Genomic DNA, 22930 nt, shown 5'->3' with positions numbered 1-22930 from the left:
CTGCCCAGGGATCCAACAGCTTCTGCATTTCCATAACTCAAACCCTGTTGACATTCCCCACCCTCATCCAGCACCAGAGTTGGCTACTGCCTCCAGGGATGAAGTGAGAGCCATTGTCAAAGACCCTACTGCCCCTAGCGGTGAGGCCACTGTAACATCTTCATATGTCCAAGAATGAACTTCCCTGCCAACAGCAGCCACCACTGTGGGCCGCTGAACCTGGGGCCAAAGCACAAGCAATGTGCATGCTTCCCAGCTGCCTCTGCATATGGGTGCTGCTGAGAGCAATCTCATTCTCCCTAGTAGTGGGGCTCCAGTGCGTCGACTGCCATGCCCACCCAAGCATTCTGCCTTAGGCCTGAGTATTACCCCATGCTGGCCTACCAAAGCTAGCACCTACACATACCACCAGAGTGCCTGACGACAGATCCACCCAGCTCATCTCCACACCCCCAGTAACCAAGCATGTTGCCCAGGGGCCTGGGGACTGCCCAGCCCAGTCCACCACTGTTGGTACCCGAGTACTCTTTCTGGGGGCTTAAGGGAAAGCCCACCCAACCTGTCATTGCCATCACCGTGGGGGTTCATCCACCTGCAAGCCTGGGGATTAGACTGCCAGCCCATGAAGGCTACCACCAACAACATGAGAGTGAACTACTTGGGATCCAGAGGTTATTCCTGCCAATGCTACTGCCATTGCCCATACCATGGCCCCAGAACCCACCTTCCTCACTAGCCCATTGTTGCAACCCCTGTCACCAGAGCAAGCTGCCTGTAGGCCCAAGAATCAGCTCACCTGGACCTGCTAACGCCGGTATCAGTGTTTGTCACTGTGGAGCCTAAAAACAAGTACATTTGGCCCACTGCTGACACTACTGGGGCTTGAGGTGTCCCCATCCCCAGCAAAACTTCACCAGAACCTTCACTGACAACCCTACTGTAAATCACTGAGGAAATCACAGACACCACTGATGCTGTTTACAACTGAAAAACAGCATATGTGACATATGCAACATCATAAGGTGACAAAATACTCAAATTTGCAGTGTCCCAGAAGGTGAAGAAAAAATGAAAGGTAACTTAATAGGAATAGCATTGAATCTGCAGGTTACTTTGGGCAGCCATTTTAATGATATTGATTCTTCCAATCCATGAGCCCCTATGGAATGTTGTTTCATTTATTTGTATCATATATGATTTATTTCAGTAATGTTTTGTAGTCCTCCTTGTAGAGATCTTTCACTTCCTTGGTTTAAATGTATTCCTAAGTATCTTATTTTTGTGTGTGTGTGGCCATTGTAAATGGGATTATATTCTTGATTTGGCTCTCACCTTCAATGTTATTGGTGTATAGAAATGCTACTGATTTTGTACATTGATTTTGTATCCTGAAACTTTACTGAAGTCGTCTATCGGTTCTAGGAGCGTTTTGGCAGAGTCTTTAGAGTTTTCTAGGTATAGAATCATATTGTCAGTGAAGAGAGATAATTTGACTTATTTTCCTGTTTGAATGCCTTTTATTCTCTTGCTGATTGCTCTGGCTAGGACTTAAAATATGTTGAATAGGAGTGGTGAGAGTGGACATCCTTGTGTTGTTCCTGTTCTTCAGGGAAATGCTTCCAGCTTTGGCCCATCCACTATGGTATTGGCTGTGGGGTTGCCATAGATGGCTTTTATTATTTTGAGGTATGTTCCTTCAATTCTAGTCTGTTGAGGGTTTTTTATCATGAAGGATGTTGGATTTTATTGAAAACTTCTTCTGCATCTATTGAGATGATCATATGGTCTTTGTTTATCAATGTCATTTTTTACAAAATTATGAAAAGCTATTCTGAAATGCATATGGAGCCATAAAAGAGCCTGAAGAGCCAAAGCAATCCTAAGCAAAAAGAGCAAAATGGGAGGCATCACATTACCCAATTTCAAACTATACTATAAGTCTACAGTAACCAAGAGAGCATGGTACTGGTACAAAAGCAGACACGTAAGACCAATGGAACAGAACAGAGAACCCAGAAATAATGCAGCACACCTATAGCCATCTGATCCTTGGTAAAGCTGACAAAAATAAGCAATGAAGAAAGGACTCCCCATTTAATAAATGGTGCTGAGATAACTGGCTAGCCATATGCAGAAGAAATAAATTAGACCCCTACATTTCATCATATACAAAAGTTAACTCAAGATGAATGAAAGATTTAAAGGTAAGACCTCTAAACTATAAAATTCCTAGAAGAAAGCCTAGGGAATACCATTCTAGACAATGGCCTTGGCAGTGAATTTATGACTAAGTCCTCAAAAGCAATTGTAATAAACACAAAAACTGACAAGTGGGACCTAATTAAAGAGCTTCTGCTCAGCAAAAGAAACTATCAATGGAGTGAACAGATAACCTACAGAATGGGAGAAAGTATTTCACAAACTATGCATCCAAAGGTTTAATATCCAGAATCTATAAGGAACTTAGACAATTGAATAAGCAAAAACCAAATAAAGCCGTTAAAAGGTGGGCAAAGGACATGAACAGACACTTCTCAAAAGAAGACATACAGTCAGCCAAGAGACATAAAAAATGCTCACAGGGTGAGGTGCCACACTCTTAAACAACTGGATGTCACATGAACTGATTATTATTCATTCCTATAAGGAGGGCACCTAGCTATTAATGAGAGATCCACCCCTGTGATCCAGCCACCTTTCATAGGGCCCCACTTCAAACATTGGGGATCGCATTTCCACATGAGATGTGGAGGGGACAAATATCTAAATTATATCATAGGGATAATACCATATTGAATTTTTAGATACTTGTGATATTATTGAATGTACAGCAGCCAGCACAATGCTTGGAACATACTCCACCATGCATAATTGTTACTTTTCCCACCTTTCAGATGAGGTCACAATTACTTGTAACTACCAAGTAGTTATTTCTCCATTTTGACATGCAAAATGTTTAAATTTGTAAAAATCTTTATAAAAATCTTAATATTTAGGCTGATGGCAATGAGCATACTTAGGTTGAAAAAATATGTACTTTTATATTTTATTCCAATTTAGATATTTCTTTATTCCAAAGCATCATCTGTCTAGTTTGCTTTTTTCCTCATTAGGGCTATTGTAATTTGCATTTTTCTCACTTTTTTAGGTAGGAGTATTTTTTTTTCACCTGTCATTGTTCTCTAGATTGTTTTACATTGTGGGTAATTTTTTCGTAGATCACTGGATGAATTCTTTGACAACAGGATCCTTTGGATGAGCAGTTAACATTTAAATTGGCATTTTCCTCTTTTTTTTCTCCAAAAAGAGAAATGTACAAATTAAGTCAACAATGGATTGCTATAGTGAGAACTGTCTTAGATCAGTGACTAGCTTGATGACTGTCACCTACTAGTTTAGGCAAGCCGGAGCCTAGTTAGAAAGGGGCAGAGAAGTATCTCAAATTTTTCTGAACCTTTGGTATTTAGTCAGTATAAAAAACAAAAAACACATCTTTGAGAGTCTGGTCACGTTATTTCCACTGTCTTTTTAGTTATTTCTAAAATTAAATGACTTTTTTTTGTATTATTCTTTACCTGTATTTATCTTTTCATTGTATAACTCTTGAGGTACATAGGTAGTCAGCCACTTCAATCACCAGATTTAATAGGCTAAGTGTTACATTTAATAGGGGAAAAATACAGCCAACATTTTGGTTTATTATAAAAATTAGCAGTGAAATAACTGTGTTAAAACTTTTTTTCTCTTCAGGGCTAAGGAATATGAGAGTTTAATGGAAACCAAAAATTCTGGCTCTGATTCACCTTACAAAGCAAAGTGAGTATTCCACATTTTAGTTCTCCTTTTCTTCAGTCTATGCCTGTAACAAAAGTGTATCTCAACCATCATGTTATGTCTGTAATAAGGTTCTTTGATTCTAATTTCTAGAACAGCATTCTCTTAACACAGTAGTATCCAACTAGAGGAGAGTTTGCTGAGGATGTTTGGCCATGTCTGGGCACAGTTCTTGTGAGCACAACTTGGGGCTGCTAGCATCAAGTGGGTGGAGGCCAAGGCTTCTGCTATATATTATTCAATGTATAAGACAACCCTCACAGAGAGAACTATCTCATCCAAAATGTTAATAGTACCAAGGTTGAGAATCCCTGTTCTAACAGATCAGGTTCTGGCAAAGCAAGTCTGTGCTGGTGCTTGCTCTGAGGAGATCTCTTTAAGGATTGTTCCTCGGGACAGTCCGTGAAGAGAATTAGAATTCTCTAATGCTAATTCTCATGAGATTTTAGATGAGAATTTAGACTTCACCATTGAGGTGTAAATGTAATTAAATAATAGCTAGGTAAACAAAGGCATCATCATTTTGTTTCTCTTAAAACTACTGTCAGTAGAGCTGCAGTGAGAAAAGTACTTAGAAACACTATTGAAGGGAGTACAGACTAGTATGGTCTTGTTGAAAAGCAGTGTGCATTAGCGGTTTAGGAAGTCCTTTTCAGACCTAAGCCTGCTCAGTGGAAAAGCGCAAAATGTGCTCAGATATTTATATACATAGATGACTCTTTTAAAAAAATTTTTTTTAAGTTCTGCACTACATGTGCAGGATGTGCAGGTTTGTTACATAGGTAAACATGTGTCATGGTGGTTTGCTGTACCTGTCAACCCATCACCTAGGTATTAAGCCCAGCATGCATTAGCTATTTGTCTTGATGCTCTCCCTCCTCTTGTCTCCCCTCGACAGGCCCCAGCGTGTGTTGTTCCCCTCCCTAAGTTTATGTGTTCTCCTTGTTCAACTCCCCCTTATAAGTGAGAACATGTGGTGCTTGGTTTTCTGTTCCTGCATTAATTTTGCATAGATGACTCTTTTACTGGTACTTTTAACAGTGAAAAAGTCAAGAAACAATTTAAGTACCCCAAGTTGAGGAATATCCATAACCACTTGTTGGTGTACATATGCTATAGAATGTTAATGTAGCCATTATTTGCATTTACAGTAGAAATATTCTTGCCTGTCAAAAGATACCAGTCAGCTTACTACTTTTATTTATTATTGTTCTGAAAGTATTAGGCATTGTAATAAAAAGATAAATACATATAAAACATTAAAGAAGTAAGAAAATTATCAAGACTAGGAAGATACTGTATATCACAAATACTGTATATCAGGAGAATGGAGTGCAGAACTAGTAGAAGCAACAAGAGAAATCAATTCAGTAGGATGGTGGATTACCAAATTAATATAATAACAATAATAGGTAACATTTACTGAGCCATTACCTTATGCTAGACTCTATGTGTGCTAACTCATTCCTGACAATAATTCTATGAGGTTAATTAGGGAAACTAAGCTCTAGAGAGGGTAACTTGCCTGAAGCTACACAACAGCATATCTAGCGTACAAAAATTGATAGCTTTTCTTTGCAATAACCACTTAGAAAATATAAATATATTTACAATAGCAATAAAAAGAAGTAAAATATTTAAGAGAAAACTTATATATATATATATATATTTTGAAGACAGAGTCTTGCTCTGTCGCCCAGTCTGGAAGGCAGTGGCATGATCTAGGCTCGCTGCAACCTCTGCCTCCCAGGTTCAGGCAATTCTTGTGCCTCAGCCTCCCACCTAGCTGGGACTACAGAAAAGTGCCACCATGCCCAGCTAATTTTTTGTATTTTAGTAGAGACAGAATTTTACCTTGTTGCCCAGGCTGGTCTCGAACTCCTGCGCTCAGGCAGTCTGCTCACCTTAGCCTCCCAAAGTGCTAGGATTACAGGCATGAGCCACCGTGCCCGACCTTTAAGAGTAAACTTAAGAGGAAATGTGAAGGATCTATTAAAAGAAAATCTTAAAAAGCTAACAGGATAGCATTAGGAGATATACCTAATGCTAAATGACGAGTTAATGGGTGCAGCACACCAGCATGGCACATGTATACATATGTAACTAACCTGCACATTGTGCACATGTACCCTAAAACTTAAAGTATAATAATAATAAAAAAAAGAAAGAAAAAATAATTGCAGAGAATGCATAAAACAAATTAGCTCTCTCTAAAAGATGGGAATATAAAATGATACAACTACCGTGGAAAAATAGTTTGGCATTCTCTTAAAAAGCTAAACATACTCCCTGCCATTCCACTCTTAGGAATATACCCAAATGAAATGAAAGCATGTGCCCACATAAAGACTTGTATATATTGTAGCCACTTTAATTGTAATAATAGCTCCAAACTGGAAATAACTCAAATATTTATCAAAAGATGAATGTATAGGTTCATACAATGGGGTATTACTTGGTAATAAAGAATAAACACACAACAAAAAGGATAAATATTGAAATAATTATCTGAGTGAAAGAAGCCAGAGCATAAAAAGTACATAGTCTGTGATTCCATTTATATCAAGTAGTAGAAAATGCAAACTAGTTTATAGTAATAGAAACACGGCTGGGTGCGGTAGTATCCATAATCCCAGCACTTTGGGAATGTGAGGCAGGTGGATCACTTGAGGTCAGGAGTTCAAGACCAGCCTGACCATCATGGCAAAACCCCATCTTTACTAAAAATACAAAAACTAGCTGGGCATAGTGGTGTGCACCTGTAATCCCAGCTACTCAGGAGGCTGAGGCAGGAGAATCTCTCGAACCCGGGAGGTGGAGGTTGCAGTGAGCTGAGATCGTGCCACTATACTGCAGCCCGGGCAATAGAGCAAGGCTCCATCTCAAAATAATAATAAAGGCCATTTAAGGAGAATTTGTCATTTGTATATCACTTTCTTTCTCATTTTTGTAAACATTGCTTAAAACAGGCTTCATGTGCTCATTATATAATTTTTGAAATACATATTTACTTTTAAAACTCTCAAGTAATAAGTTGATACAATTTTAAATCAATTTTGTGATATTTTAATATTTAGTAATTCTGTTAATTTGGATTGTAATGAACAATCGTGTCACAGAAGAGAAAATAATAAACAATAATGTTCTACTTGTGAAAAAAAGCTAACAAGAGAGATAAAAGACTTTTATAAATGGAAAGACAAATCATACTCTTGGATAAAAGACACAGGACAGTAAGTTTGCTGTAAATATTCCTACAAATGTAATGTAATTCCTGTAAAATAGCAACCTTTTTTTCATAGATCTACAATCATTCTAAAGAGAATATAGAAATGTCTGAGAATTTCTAGGAAAAATTTTTGAAAGAAAGAATATGAGATAGGACTCAGCTAATGGATATTTAATAAAATTTTAAAGCTGCACTCACATGTGAATAAAAATACAAATTGTTGGAAGAGTGTTCTTTTGTTTTTGTTTTTGTTTTTTGAGACAGAGTCTCACTCTATCACCCGGGCTGGAATGTAGTGGCGAGATCTCGACTCACTGCAACCTCTTCCTCCTGGGTTCAAGTGGTTCTCATGCCTCAGCCTCTCTAGTAGCTGGGATCACAGGCACCTGCTACCACACCCGGCTAATTTTTATATTTTTAGTAGAGACGGGGTTTCACCGGTGTTGGCCAGACTGGTCTTGATCTCCTGACCTCAAGTGATCCACCCGCCTTGGCCTCCCGAAGTGCTGGGATTATAGGTGTGAGCCATCATGCCTGGCTGGAAGAGATTTTTTAAAACAGTCTAGAAATACGTCTAAATACGTGAGGAAATTTAATATATGACTGTGATATATAGTATTTGCAAAAGATGGCCAGAAGAAGTTGAGCCATTTCTGAATACATGCCCCTTTGCAATGTAACTTTGCTGTTTCTCCTATCAAGAAGTGGACTCTGTTTCCCTTCCTCTTGAACTTCTGGAGCTGTGACTTGTTTTGGCCCATTGAAAGCTGTAGAAGTGATATGTGACTTCCAAGCCTTAGCCTCACGGGTCTATGGTTTCTGTTCTCGCCTGCACTTTCTTATTCTTCAGTAACTGCCATGTAAGGAAGCCTGGGTCAGCCTCCTTGTGAGTGAGAAATCACATGAAGGGACAGGCTCAGTTGTCCTGGCTGTCCCTTCTGAAAACCCTAGGCAAGGGATTAAGGCCATCCAGGACCAGTTATCACCTAGCCAGTTATGTTAGGTGAGACGAGAAGAATTACCTAGCTGAGCCCAGGTCAAACTGCAGGGAGCAAATAGATAGTTGTTTGAAGATACTGAGTTTTGAGGCAGTTTGTTTCACAGCAAGTAATTACTGATGCAATGACAAAGGTGGAATTCCAAGTCATTAGGGAAAGGATAGATTAGCCAGTAAATGTTGATGAATACTCTTTTCACTCCTTACTCTAGCAGTTAAATTACTGATTAATCAAAGATGTAAAGATAAAAACATGAAACTGTAAAAGCACTAGAAGAAAACAGAGGAAATGTCAAAGTCCCTTCTAAATAAACTTCTAGACACAGGAGTCAGAGAAGAAAAGACGGATGAATTTGACTGTATCAAAGTGAAAACTTTATGCTTGGTTAAATACCATAAAGAAAAAAGAGGGGTGGAAATATTTACAACAAAAATGATAAAGAGCTCATGTAATATATAAATAAATACCTTGTATAAATTAATATGAGCAAGATCATTCATCAGTAGGAGAAAATATTGAATATGATCAGATAATACAAGGAAAAGGAAATTAAAAGTGCCCAATTTGTTTTACTTTTGAAATTCCAAACTACTTAATTGGATTTTTAAAAATTATATTTATAGACATTTTAATGCTGTGAGGAAATGCTTATGATGATTGAAAACTTGTAATTTTGATACAGTATGAGCTTTTTACATTAAAATGATAGAGGCCCTAAAGGGTAGTAATGCTACTTAAATTCAAATTTCCATATACATCTTCCTAAAAACTATATATATCAACAAGGAAAGCAAATTAAGTCATCAGTACTTCATATCTATACTATATCTAGGAGACATAGATGGCTACGAATGTACTTTTTTTCATTTTTTAAAATGGTGATGAAATACATATAGCAAAATTTACTATCTTACTCATTATTAATACAGTTTAGTGATATTAAATACATTCATATTGTTGTGTAGCTATTACATCATCCATCTCCAGAACTATTTTCATCTTACAAAACTATAACTATACCCATTAAACAATAATTTCCCATACCTCCTGTTCCTAGCACTTGGCAACCACCATTCTACTTTCTATTATTATGATTTTGACTACTCTGGGTAACTCATGTTAAGTGTAAATATACAGTATTTGTCTTTTTGTGATAGGCTTATTTCATTGATCATGATATCCTCAAGATTTATCCATGTTGCACCAAGGATAAAAATATTCATCCTTTTTAGGGCTGAATAATACTCCACTATATGTGTTGCTTATCCATTAATCTGTCATTAGACATTTGGATTGCTTCCACTGTTTAGCAATTATGAATAATGCTGCTGTGAACATGGGTATACAAATATCTCTTTGAGTCCCTGTTTTTAATTATTTTCTGTATATACCCAGAAGTGGAATTGCTAGATCATATGGCAAATCTATTTTTAATATTAATATATTGAGGAACCAGCACACTGTTTTCCACAGTAGCTATACCATTTTTTGCATTCTCACCAGCTCTGCACAAGAGTAACAATATCTCCATGTCCTCACCAGTACTTGTTATTTTCTGCTTTCTTTTGATAGTAGCTACCCATATAGTTGAGATAGTATCTCATTTTAGTTTCGGATTGCATTTACCTAACGATTAGTGATGTTGGACATCTTTTCATGTGCTTTTTGGACATTTGTATATTCTTTTTTTTTTTTTTTTTTTTTTGAGATGGAATCTCGCTCTGTTACCCAGGCTGGAGTGCAGTGGTGGGATCTCACCTCACTGCAACCTCCAGCTCCTGGGTTCAAGCAATTCTCCTGCCTCTGCCTCTCGAGTAGCTGGGATTACAGGTTTGTGCCACCGTGCCCAGCTGGTTTTTTCTATTTTTAGTAGAGATGGGGTTTCACCATGTTAGCCAGGATGGTCTCAATCTCCTGACCTCGTGATCTGCCTACCTCGGTGTCCCAAAGTGCTGGGATTACAGGCGTGAGCCACCGTGCCTGGCCTCGTTTGTGTGTGTGTGTGTGTGTGTGTGTATGTATATATACACATACAGACATATTTTTTTTTTTAGGTGGACTCTTGCTTTGTTGCCAAGCTAGAGTGCAGTGGTGCGATCTCAGCTCACTGCAACCTCTGCCTCCCAGGTTCAAAGGATCCTCTCACTTCAGCCTCCCAAGTAGCTTGGGACTACAGGAATGTGCCACCAACTCGGATAATTTTTGTAATTTTTTGTAGGGAGGGGGTCTTACCACGTAGCCCAGGCTGCTTTTGAACTCCTGGGCTCAAGCAATCCGCCCCCCTCAGCCTCCCAAAGTGCTATTACATCTTCTTTAAATGCTTGGTAGAATTCACCAGTGAATCCATCAAGTCCAAGGCTTTTCTTCAGTGAGAGATTTTGATTACTGATCTACTTAATTATATGTCTTTTAGGTCTTCTATTTCTTCATCATTAGATTTTGGCATATTTTGGGTTTCTAGGAAGTGGTCTGTTTTGTGTAGGTTATCCAATTTATTGCCATACAGTTGTTAATAGTACTCTCTTTGAATCCTTCTTATGTATTCATAAGTAGTAAGATCAGTAGTAATGTGCCCACTTTCATTTCTGAATTTAGCAATTAGTATCTTTTCATAGTCAATCTAGCTAAAGGTTTGTCAGTTTAGTTTGTCTTATGGAAGAACCAGCTGTTGGTTTCATTGATTTTTCTCTATTTTAAAAAATTCTGTTTCATTTATCCCTGTACTAGTCTTTATTATTTTTTCTGAAGGAAATAATAAAGCTTTGGGTTTAGCTTTGGGTTTAGATTTTTCTTCCTTTTCTACTTTGTTAAATATAAATGTTTATAAATGTCCCCCTTCTTTCACTGTGTCTCATGCATTTTGATATGTTGTGCTTTCATTTTCATTTGTCTGTATTTTCTGATTTTTCTTTGACTACTTTTGTGATTCATTGATTGTGTAAAAATGCGTTATTTTTCACAAATTTGTGAATTTTTCAGGTTTTTTTTTTTGTTAAAATTTCTAACTTCATCCTGTTGTGGTCAGAGAATACACATTGTATGACATCTGTCTTTGTGAATCTATTGAGTCTTCATTTGTTTGTTTTTGTTTTTGTTGTTTGTTTTTTAACTTTTAAGTTCAGGGTTACAAGTGCAGATTTGTTACATAGGTAGTAAACTTGTGTCATGGGGATTTGTTGTACAGAATATTTTATCACCCAAGTATTAAGCCTAGTACTCCTTAGTTATTTTTCTTGGTCTTCTCCCTCCTCCCACCCTCCATCCTCCAAAAGGCCCCAATGTATGTTGTTCCCCTCTATGTGTCTATGAGTTCTCATCATTTAGCTCCCACTTATAAATGAGAACATGTGATATTTGGTTTTCTCTTCCTGTGTTAGTTTGCTAAGGATAATGGCCTGCAGCACCATTCATGTCCCTGCGCAGGACATGATCTCATTCCTTCTTATGGCTGTATTATATTCCATGGTGTATACATACCACATTTTCTTTATCCAGTCTATCATTCATGGGCATTTAAATTGATTCCATGTCTTTGTTACTGTGAATAGTGCTGTGATGAACATATGTGTGTGCATGTGTCTTTATATTCCTTTGGATATATGTCCAGTAATGGGATTGCTGGGTTGAATGGTATTTCTGTCTTTAGGCCCTTTGAGGAATCACCACACTGTCTTCCACAATGGCCGAACTAATTTACACTCCCACCAACAGTGTGCAAGCATTTCTTTTTCTCTACAACCTTGCCAGCATCTGTGATTTTTTGACTTTTAAATCATAGCCATTTTAACTGGTATGACATGATATCTCATTATGGTTTTGATTTGCATTTCTCTAGTGATCAGTGATGTGGAACTTTTTTTCATATGATTTTTGGCCATATGTATATCTTCTTTAGAAAAGTGTCTGTTCATATCCTTTGCCCACTTTTTAATCGGGTTTTTTCTTGTAAATTTAAGTTCCCTATAGATGCCAGATATTTTGTTGGATGCATAGTTTTCAAGAATTTTCTCCCATTCTGTAGTTTGTCTGTTTACCCTGTTGATAGTTTCTTTTGCTGTTCAGAAGCCCTTTAGTTTAATGAGATACCATTTGTCAATGTTTGCTTTTGTTGCAAGTGCTTTTGGTGTCTTCATCATGAAATCTTTGCCCATGCCTATGTCCCAAATGGTATTGCCTAGGTTGTCTTCTAGGGTTTTTATAGTTTTGGGTTTTACATTTAAATCTTTAATCCATCTTGAGTTAATTTTTGTACATGGTATAAGGAAAAGGTCCAGTTTCAGTCTTCCGCATATGGCTAGCCAGTTATCCCCGCACCATTTATTGAATAGGGAATCCTTTTCCCATTGCTTGCTTTTGTCAGGTTTGTTGAAGATCAGATAGTTGTAAGTGTGTGGCCTTATTTCTGGACTCTCTATTCTGTTCCATTGGTCTATGTGTCTGTATTGTACCAGTACCATGCTGTTTTGGTTACTGTAGCCCTGTAGTATAGTTTGAAGTCAGGTAGCTTGATGCCTCCCATGTTATTCTTTTTGCTTAGGATTGCCTTGGCTATTTGGGCTCTTTTTTGATTCCATATGAATTTTAAAATAGTTTTTTATAGTTCTGTGAAGAATATCAATGGTAGTTTAATGGGAATAGCATTGAATTTAGTAAACTGTTTTGAGCAGTATGGCCATTTTAATGATATTGAGTCTTCCTATCCATGAGCATGGAGTGTTTTTCCATTTGTTTGTGTCATCTCTGATTTCTTTGAGTAGTGGTTTGCAGTTCTCCTTGTAGAGATCTTTTACCTCTCTAATTAGCTGTATTCCTAGGTATTTTATTCTTTTTGTGGCAGTATGGAATGGGAGTTAGTTCCTGATTTGGCACTCAGCTTGAGTGTTGGTGTATAGGAATGCCAGTGATTTTTGCACATTGATTTTGTATCCTGAGACTTTGGTGAAGCTGTTTTTCAGCTCAAGAAGCTTTTGGAGGGTTGGGCACAGTGACTCATGCCTGTAATCACAACACTCTAGTAGGACACAACAGGCGGATTGCTTGAGTTCAGTTCAAGACCATCCTGGGCAACACAGCAAAACCCTTTCTCTACTAAAAATACAAAAAAATTAGCCAGACATGGTGGCTTTCACCTGTAGTTCAGCTACTCGGGAGGCTGAGGTGGGAGAATCACCTGAGCCTGGGAGGTCCAGGCTGCAGTGAGCTGAGATTGCACTACTGCACCCCAGCCTGGGCAACCAGAGTGAAACCCTGTCTCAAAAAAAAAAAAAAAAAAAAAAGAAGCAGCAGCAGCAGCTTTTTGGGCTGAGACTGGGATTTTCTAAATACAGGATCATGTTATCTGCAAACAGGGATAGTTTGATTTTCTCCTCTATTCCTATTTGAATACCATTTATTTATTTCTCTTGCCTGATTGCCCTAGCCAGAACTTCCAGTACTATGTTGAATAGGAGTGGTGAGAGAGGGCATTCTTGTCTTGTGCCGGCTTTCAAGGGATATACTTCCAGGTTTTGCCTGTTTAGTGCAATGTTGGCTGTGGGTTTATTATAGATGGCTGTTATTATTTTGAGGTATATTCCTTCAATACCTAGTTTATTGAGAGTTTTTAACATGAATGGACGTTAAATTTTATCAAAAGCCATTTCTGCACCTATTGAGATAATCATGTGGTTTTTGTCTTTAGTTCTGTTTATGTGATGAATAATATTTATTGATTCGCTTGGTTGAACCAACCTTGCATCCTGGGGTTGAAGCCTACTTGATCATGGTGGATAAGCTTTTTGATGTGCTACTGGATTCAGTTTACCCAGTATTTCATTTTGGATTTTTCCAAATTGATGATGAACACATGAGTGTTCATCATGGATGTTTGCCTGAAGCTTTCTTTTTTTGTTGTATCTGCCAGGTTTTGGCATCAAGATAATACTGGCCTTATAGGATCTGTTAAGGCGGAGTCCCTCCTCCTCAATTTTTTGCAATAGTTGCAGTAGGAATAGTACCAGCTCTTCTTTGTACATCTGGTAGACTTCAGCTGTGAATCCTTCTGGTCCTGGGCTTTTTTTTGGATGGTAGGCTATTACTGCCTCAATTTCAGAACTCATTATTGGTTTGTTCAGAGATTCCATTTCTTTCTTGTTCAGTCTTGAAAAGGTGTATGTGTCCAGGAATTTATCAATTTCTTTTTCATTTTTTTCTTTTTTCTTCTAAGACTTTTATAGTTTCGAGTCTTACTTTTTTTTATCTGTTTTGAGTTTTTTTGTATATCTATTGTTTGAGACTGGTGTTCGATTTCATTTTTTTGCATAAGGATACTCCGTTTTCCTAACACCATGTGTTGAAGAGACTATTCTTTCTCCATTGCATGTTCTTGGTGCCCTTGTCAAAGATCAATTGACTGTGAATGTGTGGGCTTATTTATGGATTCTGTATTCTATTCTGTTGGTCTATAGGTCTATTTTTATGCCACTATCATATGTTTTGCTTAGTTTTGTAATATAATTTAAAGTCAGGAAGTGTGATGCCTTCAGTTCTGTTCTTTTTGCTCAAGATTGCTTTAACTATTTGGGGAGTATTGTTGTTCCATTTGTATTTTAGGATTGTTATTTGTATTTCTGTAGAAATGCTTTTGGAATTTTGATAGGGATTTCACTGAATATGTAGATCACTTTGGGTATTATGGCCAATTTAACAATATTCTTCCAATCCATTAACATGGGGTATCTATTTATTTATGTCTTTTTAAATTTGCTTAATCAGTGTTTTATAATTTTCAGTGTATAAGTCTTTCACCTTTTTAGTTAATTACTAAGTAATTTTTTGTTTTTCTTGTTAATGTAAATGGAATTGTTATTCCAATTTCCCTTTTAGATAGTTTGTTGTTTATACATAGAAATCTTAGTGACTTTTGTATGTTGATTTTGTATTCTGCAACTTTACTGAATTTGTGTATTAATACTATCAGGATTTTTTTGTAGAATCTTTAGGGTTTTCTTTGTGTGTGATTTTGTCATATCCAGTCATTTTACTTCTTTTCCAAATTGGATGCATTTTATTTATTTTTCTTGCTTAATTGTTCTGGTTAGGAGTTCCAGAACTGTGCTCAACAGCAGTGGTGATAGTAGGCGTCCTTGCCTTATTCCTAATCTTGGAGGAAAGCTTTCTATTTTGCCTGAGGTCTGGGGCTGATTGTGGACTTGTGTGATAGTCATGCTTGGTTTCTTGAGGGACATGCATGGTGGTGGCTGGCTGGGGTGACATTAGGGTTTAGAGGATGGTGGGTGACTCACGCAGCTGGGGTTTGGGAAGACATAAACTGTGGGGTCAGTGATGTTGAAAGCTGGGAGTGGGCACACAGTGCTGTGCTGGCACTGGTTTTCTCAGTTGCAGAGGCTCTTGGGGTCCTCTGTAGAGTAAGCCACTGAGCACCACAGTGGCATCATGGGAGGGGAAAAGTAATTATTTTGTAATATGTCAGAGCATTCCGTTTTTACCAAGCCCTGCCCTCAGGAAAGAAAAAACTATTTCACCAGAGCCTAACCTTCTGGGGTTTTATCATAGCCAATTCTACCTGGTGAAATGGGAAAACCCAACTCTTATGTTCATTAGCCATGCTCTTCCACATAAGGGGGAAAAAAAAAAGAAGTACTGGTTAAAGTCACAGTCCAGCTGCACAGGCTTACCAAAATAGTGAGACCTAATCATAGAATTATAGAACATTTACCTTCCTTTCACCTCTTACCATGATTTTACTAAAGACTTATATACTACCATACTTCCATTTACCTAGTACATCATGTCCATCTTTCAAAAAACTGACAGGATATACTAAAAGTCAAAAAATGCAATTTGAGGAGACTAAACTAGCATCAGATTCAGAGTCAGATACAGCAGAAATGTTGGAATTACCAGATCAGAAATTTAAACAACTATGAATAGTATGCTAGGGCATTAATGAAAAAGTGGGCAACATGCAATGACAGATGGATAATATAAGCTGGGAGATAATTTTTTTTTTAAGTGACACCTTTTAATCAAAGGTCTCATTCTGTTGCCCAGGCTGAAGTGCAGTGGCATGATCATAGCTTACTGTAACCTCAGCCACCTGGGTTCAGGCAACTCCCAACTCAGCGTCCTTGGTAGTTAGGACTACAGGCACACGCCACCATGCCCAACTTTTTTTTTTTTTTTTTTTTTTAAGAGAAAAGATCTCACTGTATTGTTGCCCAGGCTGATCTTGAGCTCCTGGCCTCAAGCAGTCCTCTTGCCTCAGCCTCCCAAGGCACTGGGATTATAGGTGACAGCCATTATGCCCAGCCCAATATTCTAAGAAACAATAAAAAAGAAATGCCAGGGAGGAGCCAAGATGGCCGAATAGGAACAGCTCCGGTCTCCAGCTACCAGCATGAGCGACGCAGAAGACGGGTGATTTCTGCATTTCCAGCTGAGGTACCGGGTTCATCTCAATGGGGAGTGCCAGACAGTAGGGGCAGGATGGTAGGCGCAGCGCACTGTGCACGAGCCGAAGCAGGGCGAGGCATCGCCTCACCCGGGAAGTGCAAGGGGTCAGGGAATTCCCTTTCCTAGTCAAAGAAAGGGGTGACAGACGGCACCTGGAAAATCGGGTCACTCCCACCCTAATACTGCGCTTTTCCAACGGGCTTAAAAAATGGCACACCAGGAGATTATATCCCTTACATGGCTCGGAGGGTCCTACGCCAATGGAGTCTCACTCATTGCTAGCACAGCAGTCCGAGACCAAACTGCAAGGCAGCAGCGAGGCTGGGGGAGGGGCGCCCGCCACTGCCAAATTAGTTGTTTGATTAGGTAAACAAAGCGGCCGGGAAGCTCGAACTGGGTAGAGCCCACCACAGCTCAAGGAGGCCTGCCTGCCTCTGTAGGCTCCACCTCTGGGGGCAGGGCACAGACAAACAAAAAGCAGTAACCTCTGCAGACTTAAATGTCCCTCTCTGACAGCTTTAAAGAGAGTAGTGGTTCTTCCAGCACGCAACTTGAGATCTGAGAACGGGCAGACTGCCTCCTCAAGTGGGTCCCTGACCCCCGAGTAGCCTAACTGGGAGGCATACCCCAGTAGGGGCGGACTGACACCTTACACGGCTGGGTACTCCTCTGAGACAAAACTTCCAGAGGAACGATCAGGCAGCAAGCAGCATTTGCGGTTCACCAAAATCCGCTGTTCTGCAGCCACCGCTGCTGATACCCAGGCAAACAGTGTCTGGAGTGGACCTCTAGCAAACTCCAACAGACCTGCAGCTGAGGGTCCTGTCTGTTAGAAGGAGAACTAACAAACAGAAAGAACATCCACACCAAAAACCCATCTGTACGTCACCATCATCAAAGACCAAAGGTAGATAAAACCACAAAGATGGGGAAAAAAAACAGTAGAAAAACTGGAAACTCTAAAAATCAGAGCGCCTCTCCTCCTGCAAAGGAACGCAACTCCTCACCAGCAACAGAACAAAGCTGGACGGAGAATGACTTTGACGAGTTGAGAGAAGAAGGCTTCAGACGATCAAACTACTCTGAGCTACAGGAGGAAGTTCAATCCAGTGGCAAAGAAGTTAAAAGCTTTGAAAAAAAATTAGATGAATGGATAACCACAATAACCAGTGCAGAGAAGTCCTTAAAGGACCTGATGGAGCTGAAAACCAAGGCATGAGAGCTACATGACGAATGCAGAAGCCTCAGTAGCCGATGCGATCAACTAGAAGAAAGGGTATCAGCGATGGAAGACAAAATGAATGAAATGAAGTGAGAAGGGAAGTTTAGAGAAAAAAGAATAAAAGGAAATGAACAAAGCCTCCAAGAAATATGGGACTATGTGAAAAGACCAAATCTACGTCTGATTGGTGTACCTGAAAGTGACGGGGAGAATGGAACCAAGTTGCAAAACACTCTGCAGGATATTATCCAGGAGAACTTCCCCAATTCAGCAAGGCAGGCCACCATTCAAATCCAGGAAATACAGAGAACGCCACAAAGATACTCCTCGAGAAGAGCACCTCCAAGACACATAATTGTCAGATTCACCAAAGTTGAAATGAAGGAAAAAATGTTAAGAGCAGCCAGAGAGAAAGGTCAGGTTACCTACAAAGGGAAGCCCATCAGACGAACAGCTGATCTCTCAGCAGAAACTCTACAAGCCAGAAGAGAGTGGGGGCCAGTATTCAACATTGTTAAAGAAAAGAATTTTCAACCCAGTATTTCATATCCAGCCAAACTAAGCTTCATAAGTGAAGGAGAAATAAAATACTTTACAGACAAGTAAATACTGAGAGATTTTGTCACCACCAGGCCTGCCCTAAAAGCACTCCTGAAGGAAGCACTAGACATGGAAAGGAACAACCGGTACCAGCCACTGCAAAAACATGCCAAATTGTAAAGACCATCAAGGCTAGGAAGAAACTACATCAACTAACAAGCAAAATAACCAGCTAACATCATGATGACAGGATCAAATTCACACATAACAATATTAACTTTAAATGTAAATGGGCTAAATGCTCCAGTTAAAAGACACAGACTGGCAAATTGGATAAAGAGTCAAGATGCATCAGTGTGCTGTATTCAGGAAACCCATCTCATGTGCAGGGATACACATAGGCTCAAAATAAAGGGATGGAGGAAGATCTACCAAGCAAATGGAAAACAAAAAAAGGCAGGGGTTGCAATCCTAGTCTCTGATAAAACAGACTTTAAACCAACAAAGATCAAAAGAGACAAAGAAGGCCATTACATAATGGTAAAGGGATCCATTCAACAAGAAGAGCTAACTATCCTAAATATATATGCACCCAATACAGGAGCACCCAGATTCATAAAGCAAGTCCTTAGAGACCTACAAAGAGACTTAGACTTCCACACAATAATAATGGGAGACTTTAACACCCCACTGTCAACATTAGACAGATCAATGAGACAGAAAGTTAACAAGGATACCCAGGAATTGAACACAGCTCTGCACCAAGCAGACCTAATAGACATCTACAGAACTCTCCACCCCAAATCAACAGAATATACATTCTTTTCAGCACCCCACCACACCTACTCCAAAATTGACCACATAGTTGGAAGTAAAGCACTCCTCAGCAAATGTAAAAGAACAGAAGTTATAACAAACTCTCAGACCACAGTGCAGTCAAACTAGAACTCAGGATTAAGAAACTCACTCAAAACCACTCAACTACATGGAAACTGAACAACCTTCTCCTGAATGACTACTGGGTAAATAATGAAATGAAGGCAGAAATAAAGATGTTCTTTGAAACCAACGAGAACAAAGACACAACATACCAAAATCTCTGGGACACATTCAAAGCAGTGTGTAGAGGGAAATTCATAGCACTAAATGCCCACAGGAGAAAGCAGGAAAGATGTAAAATTGACACCCTAACATCACAATTAAAAGAACTAGAAAAGCAAGAGCAAACACATTCAAAAGCTAGCAGAAGGCAAGAAATAACTAAGATCAGAGCAGAACTGAAGGAAATAGAGACACAAAAAACCCTTCAAAAAATCAATGAATCCAGGAGCTGGTTTTTCGAAAAGATCAGCAAAATTGATAGACCGCTAGCAAGACTAATGAAGAAAAGAGAGAAGAATCAAATAGACGCAATAAAAAAATGATGAATGGGATATCACCACTGATCCCACAGAAATACAAACTACCATCAGAGAATACTATAAACACCTCTACGCAAATAAACTAGAAAATCTAGAATAAATGGATAAATTCCTCAACACATACATCCTCCCAAGACTAAACCAGGAAGAAGCTGAATCTCTGAATAGACTAATAACAGGCTCTGAAATTGAGGCAATAATTAATAGCTTACCAACCAAAGAAAGTCCAGGACCAGATGTATTCACAGCCGAATTCTACCAGAGGTACAAAGAGGAGCTGCTAACATTCCTTCTGAAACTACTGCAATCAATAGAAAAAGAGGGAATCCTCCCTAACTCATTTTATGAGGCCAGCATCAACCTGATACCAAAGCCTGGCAGAGACACAACCAAAAAAGAGAATTTTAGACCAATATCCTTGATGAACATTGATGCAAAAATCCTCAATAAAATACTGGCAAACCGAATCCAGCAGCACATCAAAAAGCTTATCCACCATGATCAAGTGGGCTTCATCCCTGGGATGCAGGGCTGTTTCAACATACGCAAATCAATAAATGTAATCCAGCATATAAACAGAACCAAAGACAAAAACCACATGATTATCTCAATAGATGCAGAAAAGGCCTCTGACAAAATTCAACAACCCTTCCTGCTAAAAACTCTCAATAAGTTAGGTGTTGATGGGTCGTATCTCAAAATAATAAGAGCTATCTATGGCAAACCCACAGCCAATATCATACTGAATGGGCAAAAACTGGAAGCATTCCCTTTGAAAACGGGCACAAGACAGGGATGCCCTCTCTCACCACTCCTTTTCAACATAGTGTTGGAAGTTCTGGCCAGGGCAATCAGGCGGGAGAAGGAAATGGTATTCAATTAGGAAAAGAGGAAGTCAAGTTGTCCCTGTTTGCAGATGACATGATTGTATATTTAGAAAACCCCATCATCTCAGCCCAAAATCTCCTTAAGCTGATAAGCAACTTCATCAGAGTCTCAGGATACAAAATCAATGTACAAAAATCACAAGCATTTTTATGCACCAATAGCAGACAAACAGAGAGCCAAATCACGAGTGAACTCCCATTCACAATTGCTTCAAAGAGAATAAAATACCTAGGAATCCAACTTACAAGGGATGTGAAGGAACTCTTCAAGGAGAACTACAAACCACTGCTCAATGAAATAAAAGAGGATACAGACAAATGGAAGAACATTCCATGCTCATGGGTAAGAAGAATCAATATCACGAAAATGGCCACACTGCCCAAGGTAATTTATAGATTCAATGCCATCTCCATCAAGCTACCAATGACTTTCTTCACAGAATCAGAAAAAACTAAAGTTCATATGGAACCAAAAAGAGCCCGCATCGCCAAGTCAATCCTAAGCCAAAAGAACGAAGCTGGAGGCATCACGCTACCTGACTTCAAACTATACTACAAGGCTACAGTAACCAAAACAGCATGGTACTGGTACCAAAACAGAGATATAGATCAATGGAACAGAACAGAGCCCTCAGAAATAACGCCGCATATCTACAACCATCTCATCTTTGACAAACCTGACAAAAACAAGCAATGGTGAAAGGATTCCCTATTTAATAAATGGTGCTGGGAAAACTGGCTAGCCATATGTAGAAAGCTGAAACTGGATCCCTTCCTTACACCTTATACAAAAATTAATTCAAGTTGGATTAAAGACTTAAAGGTTAGAGCTAAAACCATAAAAACCCTAGAACAAAACCTAGGCAATACCATTCAGGACATAGGCATGGGCAAGGACTTCATGTCTAAAACACCAAAAGCAATGGCAACAAAAGCCAAAATTGACAAATGGGATCTAATTAAACTAAAGAGCTTCTGCACAGCAAAAGAAACTACCATCAGAGTGAACAGGCAACCTACAGAATGGGGGAAAATTTTTGCAATCTACTCATCTGACAAAGGGCTAATATCCAGAATCTACAATGAACTCAAATTTACAAGAAAAAAAACAACCCCATCAAAAAGTGGGTGAAGGATATGAACAGACACGTCTCAAAAGAAGACATTTATGCGGCCAACAGACACATGAAAAAATGCTCATCATCACTGTCCATCAGAGAAATGCAAATCAAAACCACAATGAGATGCCATCTCACACCAGTTTGAATGGCAATCATTAAAAAGTCAGGAAACAACAGGTGCTGGAGAGGATGTGGAGAAATAGGAACACTTTTACACCATTGGTGGGACTGTAAACTAGTTCAACCATTGTGGAAGTCAGTGTGGCGATTCCTCAGGGATCTAGAACTAGAAATACCATTTGACCCAGCCATCCCATCACTGGGTACATACCCAAAGGATTATAAATCATGCCGCTGTAGAGACACATGCACACATATGTTTATAGCAGCACTATTCACAATAGCAAAGACTTGGAACCAACCTAAATGTCCAAGAACCATAGATTGGATTAAGAAAACGTGGCACATATACACCATGGAATACTATGCAGCCATAAAAAATGATGAGTTCATGTCCTTTGTAGGGACATGGATGAAATTGGAAATCATCATTCTCAGCAAACTATCGCAAGGACAAAAAACCAAACACCGCATGTTCTCACTCATAGGTGGGAATTGAACAATGAGAACACATGGACACAGGAAGGGGAACATCACACTCTGGGGACTGTTGTGGGGTGGCAGGAAGGGGGAGGGATAGCATTAGGAGATATACCTAATGCTAAATGACGAGTTATTGGGTGCAGCACACCAACATGGCACATGTGTACATATGTAACTAACCTGCACATTGTGCACATGTACCCTAAAACTTAAAGTATAATAATAATAAAATTTAAAAAATAAATAAATACATAAATAACTATTGAGGATCCAAACCAAAAAAAAAAAAAAAGTTTTCTTGCTGTCTTAGTAAATTGTGAACCAATAAACGAGCTCAAATTAAAAAAAAAAAAGAAATGCCAGAATTTGAAAACATGGTAACAAAAGTGAACAGTGCTATTGATAGGCTGATTAGTAGACCAGATAGCTGAGGAAATAATCTCAGCTTGAGGATATGACAATAGTAACTTCCAAAATTGAAAAACAATTTAAAGAAGACTGGGGAGAAAGTGAACAGAATATCTGAAACTGTGGGACAACTGCAAAAGGGTATAACGTACATGTAATTGGGATACCAGAAGGGAAAAGAAAGTGAGGAGGAGAAGAAGCAGTATTTGAAAC

The 22930-nt window shown here is 38.9% G+C and overlaps 1 protein-coding gene across 13 annotated transcripts in view; it reads left to right on the top strand.

Annotated features, from left to right (window-relative positions):
- SCAPER (S-phase cyclin A associated protein in the ER) overlaps positions 1-22930 on the top strand; it is a 556007-nt gene that overhangs the window by 279777 nt on the left and 253300 nt on the right. For all 13 annotated transcript variants that reach the window (XM_063699056.1, XM_063699058.1, XM_063699055.1 and 10 more), the window contains one exon: positions 3751-3816. In XM_063699056.1, the coding sequence (XP_063555126.1) occupies positions 3751-3816 (66 nt within the window). The remainder of the gene's footprint in view (positions 1-3750; positions 3817-22930) is intronic.

Source organism: Gorilla gorilla, chromosome 16 (assembly GCF_029281585.2).
Source record: "Gorilla gorilla gorilla isolate KB3781 chromosome 16, NHGRI_mGorGor1-v2.1_pri, whole genome shotgun sequence".
Lineage (NCBI taxonomy): Eukaryota > Metazoa > Chordata > Mammalia > Primates > Hominidae > Gorilla > Gorilla gorilla.
The sequence above is the reverse complement of the archived record's forward strand: the minus strand, read 5'-3'. Positions and strand labels throughout refer to the sequence as shown.